Raw genomic sequence first — 17,827 nt, forward strand, 5'->3', positions numbered from 1 at the left:
TACACTTGCGCCCTTGTACATAACTACAGGGAATTTGGTGCATAAGGAGGGGGGCGGTGAATTAGGATACTAAAAAATTAAAAGTTTGCTCAATTAAGCCTCCATTTACCTATGTAGCTCCGTATTAAGATTCAGCTATTGTGTTCCACACATCGCAAAATGATTACTGCAACATCGAGCCAATTCTATAATTCTAATTTATCATGCCATTTTAGAAAAAATGCAGGCACACAAGAATTGAAAGGAAGTGCAGTAGCATAAATGTCGTAAGGAAATGAGCATAAGGTCGATCTTGACACAAAGGTAACCTAATATTGTAGCAAACCACCACCCTTTTTGTCAATCTTGTCGTAAACGTCTCCGTCAAATCAAATGACCCACTCGTCATAAAGACAAGTCTCAGCACTAGCCTTCTTTTTCTCGATCATTTTAACATTGTGTTTACTCTAGAGCTTAGCCACAAGAGATACCTTAACATAATTTATATGACATATTGATGCTTTTCTACCCTATCTATATAAACATTAAATGCTAAACTGCCGGCCACGAACCGTTTATACAAGGGCAAAACACTAATCAACCGGAACAAATAGTCAATTAAATGGAAACAACGTGCCACTAGTGTAGCGTTTACATGGCATTGAAACGAGCCAAGCAATTTTGTTGGTTAGGTATTTTATTTAGATGTGCCAAAACCACTTATCAAATACCCATAAACTTCCTATTGTGTTGCATCATTCATACACGATTAACGTTGGGCCTGAAAGTAGCACGCCCAACCGCGGCCAAGCCCATGACAGGACCTCGCGCACGAATGATAATAAAACCGTTTCCACCGCCGAGACCGGATCCCCCCACCACCACCCCCAGTGCCTTCTCGCTCGCCCCAGCCCCGGCCCCAGCCCCCGCCCGCCCGCCCGCCGCTCAAGCATTCCCTTCCCCTAAAACCAACTCCCGCCCGCCTCCACGCCCACAAAAATTTCTCCCCTTCCCGCCCACCGCTCTCTCTCACCCAATGGCCTCGCCGGCGAAGCGCGCCAAGGCATCGTCGCCGGCCAAGCCCCCGAGCGCGGCGGCTCCCGACGAGGCCGCCGCCGCCGCCTCTGAGGACCCCGTCGTCCTCCTCCGCCGCCGCTGGGAACTCGCCTCCGTGCTAAACTTCCTCAGGGTGAGCCTAGGGTTTCTTCCCCCTCGCTCGATCCGCGGATCGCATGGGCCGATTCGGCTTTTCTCGGCCCGCGCTGAGTGTGACTCCTGTTCTGGTTGCTTGGGTCGCAGGTGTTTGAGCCGGTGATCGAGGCGGACTTGCGGCTCTCCGCGGATGAGATCGAAATGGCCCTCGCGTCCAACAACCGCGACCTAGCTCGCATCCACATTGCACTTTTGAAGGTGGTTTGTTCGCCCCCCCCCTCCCCCCCCCCCCCCCCCCCCCCCCCCCCGCTCTTTATACTTGTTCAGTTTCGTGGAGCGTCTATGCATATAGCTTAGCATCCGCCAGTGTGTGTAGAGTTGCATTTTTTTTGGTTCAAAATTAGGTGCAGGTTTGACTAGTTGTGTAGAGGAACGGTTTCTATGTTGATGACTGATGTGTTAGTGTGTTAGTCCCGTCATGAACAACAACAAAATTGCAGAGACCATATAAATCACCTTCTTTTTTTTTGGCAAACTCTAACCCAGCGTGATGGCGTGGCCCCATGCCCTCTCTCACCTCTATTCTTCCCCATCCCTGGCGGCATTAGAAAAAAAGCTATGGGGAGGTATGCAGGCCAGGCGGCGGGGATGGGAGAGACGGTGGCAAGGTGGAGGTGGCGGCGACGCTGCCGGTGCGGGTGGCAGCCGGGCCAGGTTGGGGCAGGGGCAACCCATGCCGGCATCGCAGGGGGCTGGGGAGGGGGAGGAGGAGGCAGGCGTGGTAAGGTCTCTCTGGAGCTGCGTGGCGCGCGCTCACCCTATAGTGCGACAGGCTGCACTTTAGCTTCCTCCCTTTTTTCTCTCTCTTTCTCTTATCATGTGTTCAATTGGTACAAAACATGGTTGTGATAGTTTATATCTTGGTTTGACCCAAGCTCCCATTTCCTGATAAACTGAAAAATATGTGGTTGCCTTATTCTTTTTGATCAAGTATAAGGGCAGTCCCAATGGAGAGTTGATTGTAAATGACTTGCCAACTAAGCAAAATGTTGACATGGGAGTCTAATTAGTAAGGAAAGAGAGGAAGAATAGAATGAACCGTTTCTTCTGAGGGAAATGACGTTTCCGCTCGAACCGAGGCACGAAGAAACGACGATTTTGGCGTTGGGAAGAAACCGTCTGTTTCTATCACGTGCGCTTGCCTGCGCAGCTGCTAGCTCGCAGGCCACCACCTTGCTCGCTAGCGCTGCCGTGCTGGAGCTCTGCTTGCTTGCCACGCTTGTGTACTGGGCGCCACGCTCACCTGCGACGCTGCTCTCGCGTACCGGCCACCGAGCTCACCTGCAACACCGCTCTCGCGTACCGGCCGCCGCGCTCGCTTGCCGGTGCTGCGTGCGTCCGCCCATGCTCACCTGCCAGCACCGCGTGTGCTCACCTGCAGCGCCATGTGTGATCGCTGGCATGCCAGCTGCCAGTCCGCCACACGCGCTCACCTGCAGCGCCGTGTGTTTCTGTTTTCAGCCACCGCCCGCATGCTACTTCTCTCGTGATTTGCTTGGTAGAGAACGAACGGAGGGTGTGGGAGGTAGGGATAAGGCAGAGAGAGAAAAAAAAATGACCAATATTTATTACCTGAAGACCGCCCTAACTAGATGACACCTTGTAGTTATGAGCATTCTTGTTGTCTGAAGCTAGAAGTAGTATCTGATTATCTGATGATTTAATTAAAACAGCAACAAAAACACAGGTTTTGTAAACTGTTATATAAATGTGTAGCCACATTTCTTTTGGTCCAATCTTCCTTTCAGTGTACTGCAAGTTTCTTGTTCATCTTTCTGAAGTTATTACATTAGCATGGTGAAGGTCTTCTGTGAATTTTAGTGTCTACCTATCTGTCATTCTGTCTCACACAACTTAGCTGTGGAAACCAAACATGCACACATAGTCAGCATTTGTGTATGGTGCATATGTGGGGCATCTTGCCTTGTTTGCATATTAGTTACCAAATTTTTGCATCTTTTACTCCATGCTTTACTCTAGTTCTGCATATGAAAGGATGAAATTTTGTCTCTTGACATTTTTAGCACAATTTGTCTTGCTTCTGACTTAATTAATATCCGCTTTGTTTTATCTTGGACCATGTTATGTTCGTTTGATATGTTGTTCGCTCACCTTTGATACCTAATATGCCAGGGAATACCTCCAGTTAACAAACATCTACATGATGAGGATGGATGGATTATAGTAACTGCCAAAAAGCTAACAGATTGGTGGTCGTGGGTATGTTGTTAGATAGGTATTTTTCCATGACATAATTATAGGAGTTTGCCTTGCCCAAATCTTGATATTATTTTTGTTTCAGGTTGCCGAAGGAGCAAACCCATTCAGAAGTAATCCAGGGTATGTGTTGGTGTACCAATGCATTTTGTCTAATGTTGTGATGATTTTATTGCTTCAACCTATTTGTGTTTGCAGGAAGGAAGTCGAGACGTATAAGCAGCAAGATCCAATCAAGCGGTTGTTGATACTAAAAGCGCTTTGTGAAGTCCGATCTGAGGTAGCTGATTGTGAAAAAATGCTTCATTTTTGTCAAATTTCAGTATGCTAAGAATTTTGCTCAGTCTTGCTAGTTTAATAAATAAAAAATCTAGTATTTTACTGCACATTAAACTGACTGAAATTATCTATTATGCAGCAAAATGATGTGGTGTGGTATGTTAATGATGAAATGAAGAAAGGAATGCATATTTCCAACTTTCGGAAAGATAAACTAGGCAGTGGCAGTAGTGGGACAATATACTGGTAAGTCATTTTCTGTTTATTGTCATTGTCCAATTCTCATCTATCATCTCCAGTCAATGAAGTGCTAATGTTCAGAATTTAAATTGCTCCGCATCAATAGGTTTCAAAACAGTAAGAGAAAGAATGTGATGTAATGAAACAATGGCATATCTTTCTGCAAGTGAAATAGATTGATATGATGACTTGGGAAATTTTGAACAGAAAGTTCAGAATGGAATTTGATGCTATCTGCAGTATTCTGGACAACTAGAGTATGCTGAAAGTGTTGTATAATTTATACTTAATATTTATCCTGTTCCTGTTTTGTATGCTTAGTTAACTTGGTCGATCTGATCCAGATGCTGAACCATAAGAAATATTTTTCCATTTCTGGGTAAATGAACAAATAATCTAAATGAAGTTTTACAAGTTTTCTTGTCAAACTAACCACACTTGGTGTGCAACCCCGATGCTGCTTTAGTGATTTTTTTTAGCCATTCGATCCTAGTTTCACAGCTCTTTTTCACCCTGCATCTGCCTCCTGTGCATAGCTAGCATGGTAGTACTTCTCAATTGTCTGGATGATTACAAGTTTATTATGAGATCATGGCTGCTAACCAGGGTTTTCACATGTATACATTAAGAACTCTTCTATGGATGTATATGTGCTTCAAATGTGGTAGTCTTATCTGACAGTTTTGGGCCTTGAGTCTTTCATTTTAAAGTTCCTATCCTTTCATTAACAATTTCCAGAGAAATAAGTCAATAACTCCTTGTTATCCTTTTTTTCCCTAACCTTGTCATATGACATCCTCCTGCTTGTTAGGTATGATGGTGATTCAACTATTGGCCATAGATTATACACAGAAGATGTAACAGTTGATTTTAAGCAGAATTGGAAGGGGAAGGGTGGCCGATTGACAAAACCAGTTACCAATATTTACTGGGAAACAGTTGCAACTAACCTTGATGAGTTTCTTGAAATATCAGTAAGGGCTTTTGCTTTTATATATATATATATATATATATATATATATATATATATATATATATATATATATATATATATATATATATATATATATATATATATATATATTGTATATGTATATGTGTATATATATGTATATATATATTTGATGTGCACTTATATTTTTACTACTGTATTTGACATAAGATGTTGACAGGAGAAATTATCCAGAAAGGGTCATGCTGAATCAGCTATTGCAGAGCATCTTAAGACAGAAATTGTTCCAGCTGTGGAGAAGTTTCAAAAGGTAGACACCCACTGATACTTTTCCTAAGTTCCTGTCTATTTCCACCTATGTTTTTTTGTAATTAGTATGAGAGGTGTTAAAAACACAGATTGCTTATATAATATTTGAAATATAGCTGCATTATCCTTCGCATCAAGTATTGTTTTTGTGCTGCTGATTTATCTGATTTGTCTCTACAGAAAAAAGAAAGGCTTTTAAAACGTCAGGAGAAGAAGGACAAAGTTTTAGCTTTTGCTAACACTTTCCAAACCCGTTCATTGCGTGAACGTAGGCCTGTCAACTACAATTTCTGTAAGGAGCTTCTTTATTGATCATTTCATCAACACAAAAGGCCATCAAACATTCAAACTTAGGCCTTGTTTGGATGTAGTCGGATTTGCATCAATCCACATGTGCTGGGGTGGGTTGGAGTGGAACTTGAACTAAATTCCACCCCAATCCACTCCAACACAAGTGGACTGAGGTAAATCTGACAAGATCCAAACAAGGCCTTACTATGGTTACTTTTATCTGGCCAAGAATCTTTGGGGTGTGAACTGTCAGCTTGATGGTTATGCTGAATGTCATGTGGCAATTCCATCCCTCATTTCTTCTGTCAGAATCCCATTGACATTCTATAAATGCATCCAAATTAACTTCCTACTATCTGTAACCATTAATTGTGAGTCCATGATGTTGACAATTCTTACTGCAACACAGAATAACATCTGTGGTATCTGCTGCATGTTGCTGCCAATATCTATTCTGATTGGGTTCAAAAAAACGCTTGAATAAAATTGACATTTTTGTGACCAACTGTCTTTTTCTGAATCTTGGATATCTTTTGTGTGCAGCTGATTATGATCGTTCCATTGAGGAGGCGATAAGAGCTGTTCAGTAAGTTCGGGCCATTCCAGCACTCCCTAGTATTTTTATCTATTGCATCAGCACCTGTTATATTTTTGTATAGGAAAAGCATGGCACATACTTTTGATGGACATTCGGGGATAGTATGTATAGAAAATTCTGGGAAGTGGGAATTGAGGTTGCCTTTTTAGCTTCAAAGAAATAACATATGAATTATGGATTGCAATCTCAATAAGTTAATGTCTAAATGATCTTTTGAAATTCTATCGATTGTTCCTTTATTAGTTAACTACAAAGCATTGTTCTTGAAAAGACTTGTACTGTACCTTTTTTAGGAAAGGAAAAGAACAAGATTCACATGAGGCATTAATAAAAGAGAAACGTGCTTCACATCATGGAGACAAAGGTGCCAATGGAAGATCTGACATCAGTTCTGAAAACAAAAAAACTGTAGGACAGGAGGATGCCAAGTATCTAAGTGACCTGAGCTCTGGTGATGAGGAAGACAGAGACTATAATGACAGGGATGTCAGCTCCGCTGACAGTGACGAAGAAAATAATGTTTCTGATTCCTACAAGAGCGACATGGAAGAGGAGGATGTGTTTGTACCACGCAAGAGAACCCGTCTTGCTGCCCGTTTGGCAAATGACAAGCCTCGTGCAGGGCTTCGTCGGAGTCAAAGAAACATGAAGAATGATGAAGAGACTATGCATCCAGGTCAGCTCACCCCTCCACCAATGACAAAGAAAACGCTGAGGCAAAGGCCCACACCTGTCTCCAAGCAGCCTGACACTGCTTTCTCGGGCTCTGAAGATGATCTTGCACGGGTTGTTGCTGACTCAGAGGATGAAACTGAGTAACTTAACTGAGGTTCAGTTAGACATGCGGTATTTTGCATTTTGCCTTTGTAGGAGCGGTTGAATTTCACAGGTTTAGCGTCACTAGGCACCTCCACTAGTACCGGCTGGCGGAAATCAGATGCAGACAGCACCAGCATTTTCCCCATTGCTGATGAGTTATCTTCACAAAGTCATGGAAACACCTCTAACCCACTTGTATGTACATATGCGCCTAGACTGCGACGCATCACCATGGAGCACCCAAAAATCTAGCTGATGAATGCTTCTGATTCTTGCACTGCGCGACCAGCTGTAAAATATGTTATCCATGCATTTTAAGGGAGATGGGCTTATGTTTGCCTGAATATCTTGCCTCTGCAACTTCAGATAAGCTTGCAATACTTTGGCCCTGTTTGGTTCCCCTCACTAAATTTTAGCTAGCTAAAATTATTTTAGCTACTCTTGTATGACTAATTGAACTAAACTATTTTAGCTTCTTTTAGTCAATGTGTTTGGAGCTTCAGCTTTAGCTAGCTAAAATTTAGCAAGCTAACCAAACAGAGCCTTTATTAGGAGTATTTATTGCCATCATCTCTGTATATGGCAGTTCTGTACATGCAGGCTCTTTGACGAACGACTGCCCGTATCAGGGCTTCTCAGGTTGTCTTTGAAACCGAATCATCGTCCTTGCTGTAAACCGACTCAAACGGCTGCATAAAGCGAATTCAATCAAGATACAGAATCCAGTCAAAATAGAGACCACGCGTGGCGGTTAAATTTTCCTAGCCAGTCTTAGTCTCCGCTTTGTGGGAGAGAAAGCAACCTGAGAGCGTTCGCAATGAACGTATCTATACTGCTCCTATGTACTCCCTCCATACTCATAATTCTTGACGTTTAAGACATGATTGTGGTAACCAAGGAGTGATTAATTAGGGGTTAGTTTTCCATGTCTGTCCCTAATAAATATGGCTGTGGATGCTCTTTGTATGAGAAAATAAATCAGTTCATTTGGCAAACGCGCAAAGGGTCAAGGATGCGTTTGGAGTTCGATTCCTATTGGCCGCATGTTTTGCTTGTTGCTTCATTTTGCAAGTTTTGTTTTTCTTTCTTTTTTTTTTGCATGCGAGCGGCTGGACGATGACTCGTTCCATGCCTGCTGCTACTACTCTCTGACTCTCTGCTTTGCTTGCTTGCTGCTGCTACTCCCTGCCTTGCTTGCCTACTATTGAACGCCATGGATTAGCTTTTCTCCTTCCACATCTCAACGTTGTCCTCCGCCTCGATGGAGAACGACTCCATATTGTCCAGCGGCTCGACGTCTTGCAACGTAATGGAGTCCAACGCCATGGAATCTAGCACCTCGATGGAGTCTAGCCCCTCGACGGAGTCCAACGCCTCGCCGACGTCCTCTGCGACCTCCTCCGAGTCTGGCACAACGTCCCCCACGGCGACCTCCTTCGAGTCCGGCACAACGTCCCCCACGGCGAGCAGCACCAGCACGACGTCCTCCATGGCGAGCAGCACCAGCGACGCCAGACTCCGTGGCGAGCAGCACCCGCGCCACTGGACTCCATGGCGAGGAAGCGAAGAGCAAGGAAACGAGAGGAAGGAGGCGGCGCGTGATCTGCCTCGCTGCTACAGCCGAACAAGGAAGGAGGCGGCGCGTGACCCGAAACCTGGAGCCGCGCGTGGCCAACGAAGAGGCAGGGGCAAGAACGTCCAGCTAGAAGCCCGCGTGACCAGAACGTCAGGCTTCGCGAGAATGACCGAGTTGCTCATAACGTCAACTAAAATGGGTATGGAGGGAGTACTCCCTCCATTTTCAAATTATAAGTCATTCCAAGAATTTTGGAAAAATATTTTCAATTTTAACCAAAATTATAGAGAGAAATATTAAAATTTATAACATAAAGTGAGTATACTATAAAAATATAATTAAGAAAAAATCTACTAATACTTAGTTGGTATCATAATAGATATTATTTGATCATATAAATTTAGTCAAACTTGAGATACTTTGACTGTCCAAGATTCTTGGAATAACTTATAACTTGAAATGGAGAGAGTATTTATTGTGTGGATAGGACCTACTCCAAACTGTTTTTAGTCTGGGATAAGACATGCTCCTTCACACTTAGGACCGACTGGAAGGAGTTGCTCTCATCTATATATAATCTGGGTCCAAGAGGGAAAAAAAATGTTTTCTCTCACACCGTCTTTTCTCTTCATGTCATTGCCACTCCCGCCGTTGAAATGAAGTTAGAGCCTCGTGGGGCTTCAGGGGTGGAGACAATTCCTTGTGTTCTTTTCCGCGATTAGTGTTGTCATTTTGAACCATTATGATATTTCAGTCATACCCTCCAAGTTATTATACAAGCTGGTGTGTTTCTGATAACTAAGTCTCGAATCTTGACTTTACCAGAAATATATTAATAATCTCAGGTGAACTTGTACACTACAAATTTGCACAACTCTCAGGTGAACATTTCACCATTGAACCATTTTGGTTCAAAACCTTCACATGTTTTAGACTGAGAAATGGAGTTGTACCGTTGTGTCAATTGATTGCGCTTCAATCACATTGAAAGATAAAATTGAGTACTTCAAAAAAAAAAGATCATCTTGGTTGTTGGCAGTTGTTCAGAGGCTCGTGCACTTCTGTAGTCCGCTTTTTTACTTCCAAAAATTGATCGGAAGATGGCTGGTACTGGTACAGGCTGGACCGTTGCCATTGCCGATGAAAGGTCCAGTACGCAAAACTTTTGTACAGCATCGCTTTAGGGCATGTTTGGTTCCTTGCTAAATTTTAGCTAGCTAAATTGTAGTCACTTTAGTAGCTAAAGTTCCAAACACATTGACTAAAAAAGTGCTAAAATAGTTTAGTCCCACTTAGCTGGCTAAAATTTAGCAAGAGGAACCAAACAAGGCCTTACAGAACGCCCGCATTGGACGATCAACACAACACAGAAATTCAGTTGACATCCTTACTGATGGCAACAACCAACATTGCGAACATCTGCATTGGACGATCAAAGCAACACAGAAATTCAGTTAACATTTTTACTGATGGTAACAGCCGACAAGATGCTTATAAATCATAACATGGCGCGCAGAACAATAACAATGCTTGCATACATCCTAATTCCTATCCAAAGGATTCAGATTCAGAGCAATAAATATACCCCTGTATACTCACATAACATGGCTCCAGCCTCCAGGATTACTTCCATATATTAGCCTAGTTTACCAACAGGATTACTTCCATATATTAGCCTAGTTTACCAACAGCAATAGCAGCAGAATGACTACAAAAGACATGTATGAGATTGCCAGCTTGTACGAAGCATCAAAACCAGCGGCAGCAAAGCATAAAGCACAATGACTGGAATGAATCAGCATACACTTGATTCATGGAGTGTTCAAGAGTACAAATATAATGCAAAACTGGGTTTTGCCAAGAAACCATCCTAGTTTCATGCGTTTTTATAGTGGTGAAGCTTGTATAGCAGGACTTTTCCACCTGCATGTCCAACAGACAAGAACCCGCTGCCAGGGCTGAAATCCAGGCACCGTGGATAGTGAAGGCTGAACCGAGGCCCTGGCCAGTTCTGGAACACGTTGAACGACGGGATGTGCACAAGCCTCATCCCATTCCTCTCTTTCCTTGAGCTGATCGCCAAGATCTGGGCATCATGGTTGAATTTCATTTCGCCAATGTCAGTGGTCAGGTTTTCGATCGTCTTCAGTGGTTTCCTCTTCCCGCCAAGAAAATCGTCCCCCTTGTACACGTTCACGATGCCGCTGGTGGAGCCTGTGGCAAACAAAGAGCTGTCCTGCGAGGTGCAAAGTGAAATGCCAGCCAGGGAACCGTCGTCAAAAGCCTTGTGGATGCACTTCCTCATTCCGAGATCCCAGTGGTAAACATGGCCATCTCCACCGCTGCTCAGCAGCTGGTTTCCACCATCCAGAAAAGCCAGTGAACGCACGCTTCCGTTCATCTTGAGGGTTCCAATGAGCTGCTTTGTCTTGGCAGAAATAAGAAGGATGTACCCTTCGTTACCGACAAAAGCAATGGTTCTCGAATCAGGTGATATCTCAAAGCTCTCCAGGCTTTTCTCCTCACGCCCTGTCAAAGGTCCAATCTTGCTAACAGCAGCATTCACCAGGTCAAATGAGTAGAAGAACTTTCTCCTGCCTGATAGGATCACCTCAGAGCCATCAGGTAGAAATGAGGCCTTGTGTACTGGACAGTCCTCAATAAATATGCTCTGGATCTTGGGGTTTCTCTTTCCATCAATCTGGAAAAACCTGAGATGCTTGTCCAGACCTGCAGCAAGCATCAGTTGCCCATTCCTATGAAACTGCACTGAATGGATAGGACCATTTGACGGATCCTGGATATTGGCATCAACGAGCCTTGAGAACTCCAGCATCCCAGGTAAGAGCTTGACAGTATCCTTGACAACAAGCTCATCGTTATTCTGAAGGATATCATCGACACAACCCTCATCATCAGACTCACCATCTGACGCAACAGGAAGAGAAGTTTTCCGGTCCATATCAGCCCAGCCAGTGAAGGGGTTCAATTTGGCATGCTGCCCACGCAGCCTGGCCTCATACTCTTTCCCTGAAATCAAATGCTGATCTTCCTCTTTTCTCAGCTTCCTCAACCTTGAAACCTTCACGATGTCCACCTCTGTCCTTTCTTCCTCCTCATCCACCCATACAGGCTTCCTCCCCTTGATACCCACCACGTCTTCCTCATCCTCATGGGAAATATCCTCCTCATATATAGGAAAATAATCCATGCCACCACCACCAGCAGACCTATCTGTGAAAAACAAAGGCGCATCCCGGTCAGGAGCTACTACTGCAGCCCCAACCTCAGTGCCAAACTCCAGTGGTGCATAAAGGGAACCAAACAATGAGCTCTCCAGCTGCCGCATCTCCTCTTCCTCTTTGTTCTGCTGGGACTCCTGGACCTTAGTCCTTTTCTTCTTCCTTTCCTTACTGTGATTCTTCAACTTTGCTTCCTTCCCACCCTCTGCATCTATGGAGGTCGGAGAGCCAATGTCCTCGTCATTGTCATCATCACCTTCACTCTTCCTGAGGCGGCGCTTCTGGACCGCGTTCTGGGATATCAAGCTCATCTTTCCTGGAGAATTAGTCTGCAAAACAACAAAATCATGTCAAAATAAGCACAATAACATAAATGTATACAGCTTCTAATAGTTACGCATTAGGATACAAAAGCTACAAAAGATCAATTAGCCTTATAAACCGAGACATGCAAAGCAATCAATGTTGCACACATAGATAAAGCACAGGCTCTTGGCACCTATGTATTATACAGCATGGATAAATATACATGTATGGGCATAGGGAGGATATGGATACTGCTTTTTCACACAAAGTTTTTAATAAAAATAAATAAAACGCACTATTAAAATCAGTAGCAACATGGCACTAGCATTAAAATTTCCCTTCATTCTTGCATTGTGCCGTTTTGCTCATCTTTTCTAGATTTCCAATAAGCCAAGCACTCCAGCAGGCAGGCAACCCACTGTAGCTGCTGGCTCCCCATCCCAATCAGACCAAGTGACCAGACAATTTGACTACAGGAGAGGGGACAGGAAGGGAATACAAGAGAGGGGACGGAAAATAAACTGGCCGCGGACTTGCAGGTACTATATGTGTAGTTCCGGACTCTTAAACACAAACAAACAGGACCTCTAGAACTCCACTCTCTGAAGGAGGGTTATGAGTAGTTTCTCTCGAAAAGTGCATCATATTGGTCCTCCAAACTAGATAATGGATAGTTCAGAGCAAACATGACAGGTAGCTGAACCATGACAACAGTTAGTAGTTTGATATGATTGTAGATGAGCAGAATAACATGATCCTCCTATACAGCTGGACATGCCAGGAGATCAAGAACCCAAAGAAAGAAGTCTCAGTGTATCTCAACAATACTGCATAATAAGGTAAACGAAACATTACATAAACAAGTCTAGCCAATGAGCACAATCAGCAACACATCACGAAGTTCAGAGTATGAAATAAATATCAGCTACTCAATTGGGAGGGGGGATTAAAAATACCCTATGCTAATGTTTCTTAAGATTATATTTTCTAAAACATAATAAGCAAAAATATATTATATACTGCAATTTGCAATCCTGTGGCTAAAACTTAATACTACCCTATGCTTGCTTGGCATTGGTTATACTTGACATCACAGCTATTTGAAAGTAGCGATAAATCTTTAAGGGTTCCAAAAAGCGGCACTAAGCGTACGTTTCAGCGTGCTGAAGCGCTCAGCGGACGGATAGTGCTTCGCTATGGCCAATGGGGCATAAGCGCTCCCAAAGCGGCGCGACCGCCTTTGTGGAGCAGCGGCTGCTGGCTCCCGCTGCCCGTCGCCCGCGCGCAGCGCAGCCTCAGGGGCCGGGCGCCGTCAACGGTCCAGCGGAGGTGGAAGGGGAGAGGGAGGTGCGTACGCAGGGTCGCCGGCCGGTGTGCGGAGTACGGAGGCGAGGGCGCGAGGCGGGAGTGGGAGCCGCTGACGCCGCCGCCGAGCCTGGGACTGCCCCGCCGTCGCTGAGTGCCCGAGCCCAAGCGCCGCCTCCGTCGCCTGCGTGCCGAGCGCGAGTGGGGGAGGGAGCAGAAGATGGAGCGCCGGCGCTGCGACTGCGAGGAAGAAGAAGAAACGGCGGCGGCTGTCAGGCTGCGTGCTTCGCTAGAGCAGTGTTTTTTTTTTAAGCTGGGTGCGCGGGACGTGGGTTTACGCTGAATTAATGGGCTTTTAGATGGGCTACTAAATAAAAGCCCAACCCATTCTTTTTTTCCTTTTCTTTTCCATTTTTGGGTAAATGAAAAGATAGTCTAAGGCCTTGTTTAGATGATGATTTTTTTTGGATTTGACTACTATAGCATTATTGTTCATTCATAAACTAACTAGGCTCAAAAGATTCGTCTCACAACAGGTAAACTGTACAATTAGTTTTTTTATTTATATTTAATGTTCCATGCATGCGTCCAAAGATTCAATGTGATAGAGAATCTTAAAAAATTTTAATAAATTTTTGGGAACTAAACAGGACCTAAATAAAGTTTTACAAGTTTTCTTCTTGTCAAGCTACTTGGCGTGCAACCAGCGATGCAGTGTTAGTCAAATTATTTTTTTACCATTTGATCCTAGTTTCACATCTCTTTTTCACCCTGCATCTGCCCTCGTTTGCCATGGTGCTTCTCAATTGTCTGGATGATTACAAGTACGTTATGACATCATGGCTGCTAACCAGAGTTTTGACATGTATACATTAATAAGAACCCTTCTATTCTATGGATGTACATGTGCTTCAGATGTGGTAGTCTTGTCTGGCAGCTTTTTTATTATTATCTCACAGTTTTGGACATTGAGTCTTTCATTTTAAAGTTCCTATCCTTTCGTTTACAATTTCCAGAGAAATAAGTCAATAACTCCTTGTTATCCCTTTTTTCCTGACCTTGTCATATGAAATCCTCCTGCTTGTTAGGTATGACGATGATTCAACTATTGGCCATAGATTATACACAAAAGATGTAATGGTTAATTTTAAGCAGAATTGGAAGGTGAAGGATGGCCGTTAGACAAAACCAGTTACCAATATTTACTGGAAACAGTATTTGACATAAGAAGTTGACAGGAGAAGTTATCCAGAAATGGCCCTGCTGAATCTTCCATTGCAGAGCATCTTAAGACAAAAAAAATTCCAGCTGTGGAGAAGTTTCAAAAGGTAAACACCCGCTGATATGTTTCCTAAGTTCCTATCTATTTCCACTTACTATGTTTTTTGTAATTAGTACGGGAGGTGTTTAAAACAATGCTTATATAATATTTGAAATAGCTGCATTATCCTTCGCATCAAGTATTGTTTTCGTGCGGCTGATTTATCTGATTTGTCTCTACAATAAAAAGAGAGGCATTTAAAACGTCTGGAGAAGGACAAAGTTTTAGCTTAACACTTCCCAAACCCGTTCATTGCGTGAATGTAGGCCTGTCAGCTACAATTACTGCAAGGAGCTTCTTTATTGATCATTTCATCAATACAAAAAGGCAATCAAACATTCGAGCTTTTACTATGGTCACTTTTATCTGGCCAAGAAAAAAAAAATCCACGTCTGTCTCCCAGCAGCCCTACACTACTTTTTGGGACTCTGAAGATGATCTTGCACAGGTTTTTGCAGACTCAGAGGATGAAACTGAGTAATTTAGCTGAGGTTCAGTTAGTCATGTGGTATTTTGCATTTTGCCTTGTGGGAGTGGTTGAAATTCCACAGGTTTAGCGTCACTAGGCACTTCCACTTCCACTAGGTTCAGACACAGACAGCAGCAGCACTTTCCCCCATTGCCGATGAGTTATCTTCACAAAGTCATGGGGGCACCTCTGACCCACTTGTATGGTGATTTGTAAATGCGTCTAGACTGTGACGCATCACCACTGGAGCACCCAAAAATCTAGCTGATGAATGCTTCTTCTGAATTCTGATTATTGCACTGAGCGACCTGCTGCATTCTTAAGGGAAGTGGTGCTTATGTTTGGTTTATCTCAGGCTCTCAGCCTACAATATTTTATATTTATTGTCAGTAATCTTTGTGGCTGTGTGTACATGGCAGTTCTGTGTAAGGGCTTCTCCAGTAGTCCTTTTTTTTCAAGACATCTCTCCAGTAGTCAAAATCCACCTCAAACGACTTGCAGAAAGTGAACTCAATCAAGAGAGAGAGAAGAATTGACTCGTACCTTTTTTAATGGGTTATATATGATGAGTCCTGTCGAATTGCATGAAGATTAAACAATAAACAGAGGTGAATTATACCTTTTTTTAATAAGTAGAATACGCAAGAGGACTTATATACATATGCATTAGAGATTTTACAGCGTAAGCTTTTTGGCTTTTGCTATCCCCGTACAGTTACTTTAATAAATCAAGATGTATGAATCTGCTAGTGATTTTCTACCGATAGTCTGGCTGATACTTGCTCCGTATTAAAATACAAGAAATTTTAATAACTTTTTTAAATCAAGCTATTCAACTTTTATCTTATTTCTAATAAACAATTCTAACTTTGATCGGATATATAGAAAAAATGACTTGACGATGAGCATTGTTAGATCCATTAATTATTATGAAACGTATTTTTTCTTATGTGGTAGTTGTTATTAGTTTCTTTAATCTATATAGATTTTATCAAATCTAGATTGTTTGACTTAGGAGACACTCAAAAGGTATTATATTTTGAGACCGAAGGAGCTGTACGAACTTGGAGTACAGTACTCGCTTTTTGTTTTTAAACATATGACGTGTAGAACCTAAACTAAGTACTCGTTTATCCTAAACGTTTTTGAGGGAAAGTTTATCCTAAACGTTATGTATTTAGAAACGGGGATAGTATTGTTTTTCAAAAGCATCCAATTTTACTCCTATGTCCTTGAAAGCTGCAACTTCTATAGTTGTCCTAAGTCAAACTTTTACAACTTTGACCAAATTTATAGGAAAAAAACGCTAAGATTTATAGTACCAAATTAATATCATCATTAGATTTATTATAGAACATATTTTCGTAAAATACTTATTTTATGTCATAGATATTGATGCTCTTTTCTATAAAATTAGCTAAAGTTAGAAAAAATTGACTGATACGGATTCTAGGAGTTGAAGCTTTCAGGGACACAGCGACTATCTTTAACACGGCACTTCAACTTGCTATATATTAGCCAGGGTACACACCTCTTTCTAGTTCTCAATGAACTAGTAATTAAAATTTGATTTTATACCTGCGACAAAGTAAATAAATCTCTACAGCTGGATCTCGACGAACTATCCGAATCCGATCGTTTACCATCTGCCGGAGGAAACACACGGATTCATCTTCATCAGTCCCAGGATGGGCCGCCTCCGCTTGTGCGGCCACCGGCGCGCGGTGAGGTCGGCGAAGGCGGCGAGGACGTGGCGGTGGACGCCGCGGTCGTTGCGGTCCAGGTAGCAGGACAGGAGCTCCTCCATGAACTCCCGGTACTCCGGCTCCGGCATCCCCTCGGCGCCGCACGCCGCCGCCATGTCGGCCATGGACTCCAGGAACTCCGCCCTGGGGTCGCTCGAGTACGTCTCTACCAGCACCGCCGCCCCCCGCAGGGTGTGGACCTCGCCCGCGGCCGCGTCGTCGACGACGAGGGAGGCCGTGGGCGCCGGCGAGACGAAGAAGCGGTCGGACGCCGAGACCGCGCCCGGGGGCAGATCGCCGGCCACCCGCGGCGAGGCCAGCGCGCCAAGGTTGTCGTGCGGCGCAAGCGCAACGCTGTTGCCGGCGGCGTGATCACCGTCGTCGTCGTCGTCGTCGTGGTGGTGGTCGCCGAGAGAGAAGGACGGCGAGGACGATATCGCGGAGTGGTACGGGTGCGACGAGAGCTGCTGCGCGCAGCGCTGCCATCGCGTCGCCATGGCCGAACTCGATCGAACCTTTGCTCTTCGAATGAGCTGACTAGCTGAGCTGAACCTGAGCGAGCGAGCTCAGTTGCTGCGGACGCGAACGGCTGGCTTGCACCTTTTTATAGCGACAAAAGCGTCGCCTCCTCGAATAGACCAAAGACCAACAGACCAAATCTCGATGCATCATCAATTTTTCGCCGTTCCGCTAATTTAAAATCGCGCGCCTGCTGATGACATTTTTTTAGACGAAGTTTAAGCCAACTTTGTACGGCGTTTCGATCTTTATAGAAGGGGGAGAAAACTGATGTCGAACTGTACGTTGTGTATACGGCAAGGTCGCTCCAATTGTTCTTCCAACGGCTGTCATCATTCCGTAATTGCAACGGATCGACACTGGTAGTCTTATCCTTAGCAGCCGTGTTTTCCTGGAAAAGCGTGAGAACTTAGGATAAACTTTATATGTTTGCAACCGCTAATCTACG

General features: G+C 43.8%; 3 protein-coding genes across 5 annotated transcripts; 1 reads left to right on the forward strand and 2 right to left on the reverse strand.

The window, feature by feature from the left end:
* Positions 935-7,261, forward strand: LOC8078765 (DDT domain-containing protein DDR4). The gene is made up of 11 exons (XM_021455531.1): positions 935-1,168; positions 1,279-1,389; positions 3,325-3,411; positions 3,494-3,531; positions 3,607-3,688; positions 3,827-3,933; positions 4,739-4,901; positions 5,100-5,189; positions 5,369-5,480; positions 6,023-6,065; positions 6,371-7,261. Exons 1-11 carry the CDS (start codon positions 1,016-1,018, stop codon positions 6,894-6,896), a joined length of 1,512 nt encoding a protein of 503 aa, XP_021311206.1. The 5' UTR covers positions 935-1,015; the 3' UTR covers positions 6,897-7,261.
* Positions 9,988-13,609, reverse strand: LOC8078766 (U3 small nucleolar RNA-associated protein 18 homolog). Of its 3 annotated transcripts, none has more exons than XM_002457184.2 (2): positions 13,376-13,609; positions 9,988-12,030 (listed from the first exon to the last, which is right to left on the reverse strand). In XM_002457184.2, the coding sequence occupies exon 2, from the start codon at positions 12,023-12,025 to the stop codon at positions 10,349-10,351; it is 1,677 nt and encodes a 558-aa protein (XP_002457229.1). In that variant the 5' UTR covers positions 12,026-12,030; positions 13,376-13,609; the 3' UTR covers positions 9,988-10,348. The 3 variants fall into 3 exon arrangements, with proteins under 3 accessions (XP_002457229.1, XP_021311320.1, XP_021311319.1); XM_021455645.1 differs by having other exon boundaries at positions 9,988-12,043; XM_021455644.1 differs by lacking the exon at positions 13,376-13,609 and adding an exon at positions 13,173-13,278 and having other exon boundaries at positions 9,988-12,043.
* On the reverse strand, positions 16,597-17,552 carry LOC8056513 (transcription repressor OFP14). Its single transcript, XM_002457185.2, has one exon. It carries the CDS (start codon positions 17,355-17,357, stop codon positions 16,755-16,757), a length of 603 nt encoding a protein of 200 aa, XP_002457230.2. The 5' UTR covers positions 17,358-17,552; the 3' UTR covers positions 16,597-16,754.

This window comes from Sorghum bicolor, chromosome 3 (assembly GCF_000003195.3).
Source record: "Sorghum bicolor cultivar BTx623 chromosome 3, Sorghum_bicolor_NCBIv3, whole genome shotgun sequence".
NCBI classification, from domain to species: Eukaryota; Viridiplantae; Streptophyta; class Magnoliopsida; order Poales; family Poaceae; genus Sorghum; species Sorghum bicolor.